At 55.5% G+C, this 6,869-nt stretch overlaps 1 protein-coding gene across 3 annotated transcripts in view; it reads right to left on the bottom strand.

The window, feature by feature from the left end:
* The window catches only part of ARHGEF2 (Rho/Rac guanine nucleotide exchange factor 2), a 31,154-nt gene extending 24,558 nt beyond the window's left edge, over positions 1-6,596 (bottom strand). For 2 of the 3 annotated variants that reach the window (XM_007457916.1, XM_007457917.1), the window contains exon 1: positions 187-249. In XM_007457916.1, the coding sequence (XP_007457978.1) occupies positions 187-249 (63 nt within the window). Of the gene's footprint in view, positions 1-186; positions 250-6,368; positions 6,463-6,551 lie in introns of those variants that run through there. The other variant, XM_007457918.1, reaches the window with a different exon arrangement.
* Between the last annotated feature and the right edge of the window lie 273 nt (positions 6,597-6,869).

Below are 6,869 nucleotides of genomic sequence, written 5' to 3'. Positions count from 1 at the left end.
CCCCCAGCCCCCCCCCCACTCACTCACAGTCCCCACCCACCCCGTCCCGCCGCGTTCCCGGCCGACGCTCCGCCCGATTTTGGCGCCCAGAAAGCAGGCGGGCAGACCCGGGGGCGCTGCGGGTGCCGGGGATCGAAGGGCGCCCTGAGGACTGCGGGCGAGAGGGACAGGGGTTTCAGAGCCCACCTTGCTGGCCAGCTCTTTGCTCCGGTCGATCCGCGCCCGTGTGAGGGATTCGATCCGAGACATAATCCGATGGGGGCGGGGGGAGCCCAGGAGGACGCGGCGCGGACCCTGGCGTCCGGCTGTTTGGGGGGGAGGGCGGGGGGAGGGGTCCGACCCGCACGCGTCGGTCTTGGGGACAGGAAGTCTGACTCCCCTCGCCCGGCACCCAGCGCCAGTTCCTCAAACCCGAGTCTCCACCCCCGCCCGAGCTCAGGAAGGGGGGAGGCGGGGCGGAGGGAGGGCGGGTGCCGAGCGCCGGACGGGACGCCTCGGTCCGTGGAGGGGCGGCTCGCACAAGTACAAGGGGCCGTGGACTAGCTTGCAGGGCCCCTCTGCCTGTTTGCCCTCCAGCGCCGGGGGCCTCTAACCCCAGACGCCCGCCTCCTGGCTTCGGTTTTCCTAAAACCCACCCTGGCCCGCCTCGCAGCCCTCACCCCACCCCTGGTCTTCCCTTTCCCCTCCTCCTCCTCCTCCGCAGTCCATCAGTCTAGAAAGACTCGCGGGCCGGAGGATTCCAGCCGCCCCCAGCTCTCCAGGGAACCCGGGGCCAGTTCCTTCTTGGCCTTCTGGGCCCATCAAAGCAGGCCAGAGCCACCGACCCCTTTTACGATTGGGGGCAGGCATGGGGAGAGGGTGGAGAAATCAAAGGGGAACTAAAGGGTGGATCTTTAGAGGGCCTGAAAGGGAAGATTCACTCCTGGAGGTTGAAGAATCTGAGAGGAGAGCATTCTTCCACAAGCCCCCAACTCTCTGGGGCCTTACAAGACCGCCCTCGGCCCAACCTCTTCCCTCCTACCTCTGCCTCCACTGACTACTGGGGTGGTAGAGGGGAGGAATTCGCCACTGTTCCAGAAGACTAAGAAGCTGAGGAAGTCCTTCCTTGTGTCTAACCCCAGTTCCCTCTGTTGCAAGTTAGGCCAGAACCAAAAGACCAGCAACCAGCCTTCCCCAGTCACGGACAGTTGGAGTATGGCCAGTCTCTCCACAAGAAGGAGGGTTGCAGTAGGACATTCTTTCTGGACACTCTGCCCCAGTCTGAGGCAACTTCCACCTTTTGGGGAAAATTCCTCCTCCACTCTAATTATAATCACTCACACTGAAGTTCATTTCTGCCTCTCAGGGTCTCCTATGTCTCTGGGAGAAACAGAAGTAGAGAGAGTCCTGGGACAGAGCATCTTATGTTTGCAGGGTCCTGCCTGATTTCTGGTCCCCAAAGGTGTGGAGGAAGGAGGGAGGGAGAGGAGGCCCAACCTAGACCCAGCAGCTCCCTGCCCGGGGTCAGCAGCAGGGCCTGGCTGCAGGTTTCAAGCCCAGCTCAGCACTCTTGTAGGTGCCAATTTTAGCCTCTGCCACTATTTTGGGCTCCACTGCCTGTCCGACCCGCACGCGTCGATCTTGGGGACAGGAAGTCTGACTCCCCTCGCCCGGCACCCAGCGCCAGTTCCTCAAACCCGAGTCTCCACCCCCGCCCGAGCTCAGGAAGGGGGGAGGCGGGGCGGAGGGAGGGCGGGTGCCGAGCGCCGGACGGGACGCCTCGGTCCGTGGAGGGGCGGCTCGCACAAGTACAAGGGGCCGTGGACTAGCTTGCAGGGCCCCTCTGCCTGTTTGCCCTCCAGCGCCGGGGGCCTCTAACCCCAGACGCCCGCCTCCTGGCTTCGGTTTTCCTAAAACCCACCCTGGCCCGCCTCGCAGCCCTCACCCCACCCCTGGTCTTCCCTTTCCCCTCCTCCTCCTCCTCCGCAGTCCATCAGTCTAGAAAGACTCGCGGGCCGGAGGATTCCAGCCGCCCCCAGCTCTCCAGGGAACCCGGGGCCAGTTCCTTCTTGGCCTTCTGGGCCCATCAAAGCAGGCCAGAGCCACCGACCCCTTTTACGATTGGGGGCAGGCATGGGGAGAGGGTGGAGAAATCAAAGGGGAACTAAAGGGTGGATCTTTAGAGGGCCTGAAAGGGAAGATTCACTCCTGGAGGTTGAAGAATCTGAGAGGAGAGCATTCTTCCACAAGCCCCCAACTCTCTGGGGCCTTACAAGACCGCCCTCGGCCCAACCTCTTCCCTCCTACCTCTGCCTCCACTGACTACTGGGGTGGTAGAGGGGAGGAATTCGCCACTGTTCCAGAAGACTAAGAAGCTGAGGAAGTCCTTCCTTGTGTCTAACCCCAGTTCCCTCTGTTGCAAGTTAGGCCAGAACCAAAAGACCAGCAACCAGCCTTCCCCAGTCACGGACAGTTGGAGTATGGCCAGTCTCTCCACAAGAAGGAGGGTTGCAGTAGGACATTCTTTCTGGACACTCTGCCCCAGTCTGAGGCAACTTCCACCTTTTGGGGAAAATTCCTCCTCCACTCTAATTATAATCACTCACACTGAAGTTCATTTCTGCCTCTCAGGGTCTCCTATGTCTCTGGGAGAAACAGAAGTAGAGAGAGTCCTGGGACAGAGCATCTTATGTTTGCAGGGTCCTGCCTGATTTCTGGTCCCCAAAGGTGTGGAGGAAGGAGGGAGGGAGAGGAGGCCCAACCTAGACCCAGCAGCTCCCTGCCCGGGGTCAGCAGCAGGGCCTGGCTGCAGGTTTCAAGCCCAGCTCAGCACTCTTGTAGGTGCCAATTTTAGCCTCTGCCACTATTTTGGGCTCCACTGCCTGACCACTGGCTGAGCTAGTTGGGCTCCTCACCACCACACTGCTCCTCTGGCTTCCCCTCCTGCCTAGCAACTCCTTCACCTCCTTCTTCACCCATTCCCCTGTTTAGGATCCTTATATAGCAAAGACCAGAAAAAAAGGAGAGAAAATAACCATGCCCAGTTCTAGGCTGGGTGGAAATTAGAAAGCAGAGAGGACTTTCCCCGGGCCATGAGGGAGGCTGACTCCTCCAGGCTTGTACCTGCAGGGGAGACCTACAGGAAGGCCCTAGGAACTCCCCCAAACCAGCAGTCTTGAGGCTCCTGGGCCCAGAACCCCAGACTTACCTCCCCTGAGTGGGCAGCCAGGGCTGAGGAATGTACTAAATTTAAAAACAGACTGCCAGAAGCCAGAATCCTGGCCTCACAGCTCCACCCACTAGGGGCCCTGAGACAAGGGGTAGGCTGCGACCTCGGCTTTTCTCCCAGGCCTGGGGTGGGAGGGTGTTTCAAGCTAAGGATGGAATCTTAAAGGGCCAAACTCCAGTCTGGATACCCAATAAACCCAGGACCTGAATCCCAGAGTTATGTGAAGGATCTCAATCCCCAAACTCAACGTAGATCGTCTCTATGAAAGGAGAGGACTTAATCTTCCAACCCTCTTCTGTCTCCTACCCCAATCTTCAATATACTTTCCACCCATCTGCTCTTTGTTACCCTGCCTCTCACCCTATGCCCTCTCCTTCCTCTTAAGAGATGAGTAGTAAGGAAGGGGACTTGCGGGGTGGGTAAAGGAAACCGGTCTACCTTTAAGAACATCTGTGCTTTTAGTGAGCTAGGCCTGCAGCTTGACTTAATTTCCATTTTCTGTATCCTCTGGAACAGTGAACCCTTTTCCTTTCTCCTTGGCATCCCCTACCCCATCTTCCAAACCATGTTCATCCCAATCCCTGCTCCTCCTATCCAGTGATGCTGCCCAGATTTTCAGAAATTATTTTTTTAGATACACAAAAACAAAAGCCAACCCTGATTTCTGCCAGAATCTAAAAGTAGCCACCACTTTCTTTAGCTCATTTAACTTAACAGATATGTCCCCCACATTTCAGGGGTAGGGAGGCCATCCCAGGGAAGAACCTGGTTGTCAGGGTCTTGGCCAGTAGGTAAGCAGAGAAAGCCACAGGGATACCTGGGCCCAAGTCCTACAGTTCCCAGGAGGAGGTTTGGTTTTCTTCTTATTACTTTGGACCTTGTGTATTCTGGGAGGGGATGATTAAGGCATTATTGACTCCAATGGCCATCCATCAGAAATGGTGGAAGAAGTGAAGAGAGGGGATAAACTATTACGTAGGTTTACTGACAGAAGCAGAGACAACAACATATAGTCAAAGCTCTAGGTTTGTAATACAGCTCCACCTTTTGCTAACTGTGGGATCTTGGGAGAGTAACCTAGGCTCTAAGTTATCTTGTCTATGAAACAGAGATTAAGGGGCTTCCCTGGTGGTGCAGTGGTTAAGATCTGCCTGCCAATGCAGGGGACACGGGTTCGAGCCCTGGTCCGGGAAGATCCCACATACCGCGGAACAACTAAGCCCGTGTGCTACAACTACTGAGCCTGTGCTCTAAAGCCTGCGAGCCACAGCTACTGAAGCCCGCACACCTAGAGCCCATGCTCTGCAACAAGAGAAGCCACCGCAATGAGAAGCCCGCGCACCGCAATGAAGAGTAGCCCCCGCTCGCCACGACTAGAGAAAGCCGCGCACGGCCAAGAAGACCCAATGCAGCCAAAAATAAATAAATAAGTTAATTAATTAATCTTAAAAATAATAACAAATGTAAATAAGAGCTTTAAAAACAAAACAAAACACAGAGATTAAAATATTTATCTTTGCCAGAGTGTTATAAGAATTAAATGAGATGACCTCTGGAAAAGTGTTTTGTCAACTCTACGATGCTAGTCAAATAGGAAGGAATAAGCTACTTCCTTCTCTCACTGCTTGACTGAGTTTCTCTCCACCCCCACCCCTGGTGTTTACCTGCTTATGGCCCCTATCCTGAGCTGGGAGGAGGGGGAAGAAGAGATTCAGTGATGCAAGCACACACATTCATGAGGGTGGAAGCAAGATGGACCAGGAGATGACAGAGAGGGAAACAGGAAGACAGAATGAGAGTCCTAGCAAGGAAAGGCAGTCGACTGGGACAATGTCCTGACGATGTTTAGCTCTTTCCTGCTGGCTGTCTGGGTTTCAGTCTCTGCCCACTTTCTCCTTCATCCCCTCACCAAACTGCTAGGCCAAGGGCGGGCAAATGCAGACCAACTGGGATCTGGATGGCCCCTAGACAGCACCGACTTCCTCTACCATTCCCACTGCAGGAAAAGAGGGTGATTCTGCTGTCAGACTCTCTTACCCTGAACAGAGAGGCTGTGGGGAGAGGGACTCAGACCCAAGGTCTGGGTGTTGGCTTTGTTCTCTTTGTAGAGAGCTCTGCTCCCCCGCATGGCAGAGGAGAAGCCTCACTGTGCCCACCTCGCCCTGCTCTCAGACTGCCTGATCTCACGCTTCAGCTCCCCGCCTGCGGCCTGCAACGAGAAGGAGCTGAGAACCTGGTTTTGTTTCTGCCCTCCCTGCCCACCCAGAGGAAGGAGAATCCTGACTGAAAGGCTGGCAGAGAAGAGAGCGCTGGCATTGCCGGCAGGGCCAGGAGGAGCCCAGGCAACCTTACTGGGTGAGGATCCCGTGGTACTTCAAGGTGAATCTGATGATGTCTTGTCTGGGGTTTCTCTCAATGTTCAGGAGCCGCCCCGGTGGGAAAGTACATGCATACTTGGGGAAGCCAGGAGAGGAAAAGGGGGGAGTGGCTCATTCTGCCAGTAAATGAAGAGAGTGGAAATGAATTCAAGCAGCAGGCAGAGCTCCTAGTTTCACCAGAGCCGGGGTGTTGGTAATAATGAAGAGAGCAACGTGCCTTCACCTTCCTGGGGTCGGAACCGCATGTGGCCCCACTGGTACAGTGTGTATGCGCTTCCACAATCATACACTCTCCTGGCTTCCACTCTGCCTATGGTCTCATTTCAACTCCTTCAGCTGCCATATCCACCCATAAAATTATGAGTGTAAAAGCACTTTGCAAACCCGAATACTCTCTGAAGAAGTAAAAAGTATTACTGTAATTATTATGATTATTATGCCCGATGGTTAAGATTTCGGCTGCCCATCTCTCAGCTATGTGGGGCCTCCAGAGAGGGAGGGCTAGGCCACTCCTCAGCTTCTGAGGCTCCTGGCCCATCTCCCCTTCCAGCTGTCCACAGCTGGCTGCTAAGCTGGAGACATAGGGAAAGCAGAAGAAAGGTGATTTACTGGGACAGAAGGAGGGAGACTGGGAGATATACCATGTTCCCTTAAAACTTGAACCATTGCCCTGAGTCTCTGCCTACCGGGGGAAGCTGGGGAGGGGAGCAGATGGTGAGGGGGAGGGGAAGGGAACTGGGGAGGGCGGTGGGTCCCGGGCCTCCTGCTTCCCCAACTCCTACCTTGGCCTTTCCGGTCATGCCCAAGATGAAGCTGAGGGTCCGTCCCAGGGAGGAGCCTGCCCAGGTGCCTGAGCCCCCTTCCAGTTGGCTACAGCTGCAGAGAGAAAAAGAAGAGGTGAAGAGATGGAGCTCGAGCTGGGAAAGAACAACAAGATACTCCCAGAGATATGGTGGATGAAGTGCCATGACCAGGGGAGAGAGAATGGGGAGATACGGGGGAAAGACAGAGAAGGGTGAGGAAGAGAGCGGAAGGACTCAGGAGAAAGAGGCCCCCACTCCCCTACCTCCTCGGATTTCCTAGATAAGGTCACTACTGTTTCCCAGGCCCTTCTATTTATGAGGAAAACTCCAGGCTCCTCCCAGATAAATACAGACTCCCCCTTCCTACCTAATCCAGGCCCAATCTCCTCTTTCATGACGCTTCCCAACGGAAATGATATGGGGAGGGGGCCTCTCCAAGGGGACGTTTTCCCCTCACAAAACAAGAGTCCTGTGTATGAC

The sequence above is a fragment of the Lipotes vexillifer genome, unplaced genomic scaffold (genome assembly GCF_000442215.2).
Source record: "Lipotes vexillifer unplaced genomic scaffold, Lipotes_vexillifer_v1.1 scaffold238, whole genome shotgun sequence".
NCBI classification, from domain to species: Eukaryota; Metazoa; Chordata; class Mammalia; order Artiodactyla; family Lipotidae; genus Lipotes; species Lipotes vexillifer.
The sequence above is the reverse complement of the archived record's forward strand: the minus strand, read 5'-3'. Positions and strand labels throughout refer to the sequence as shown.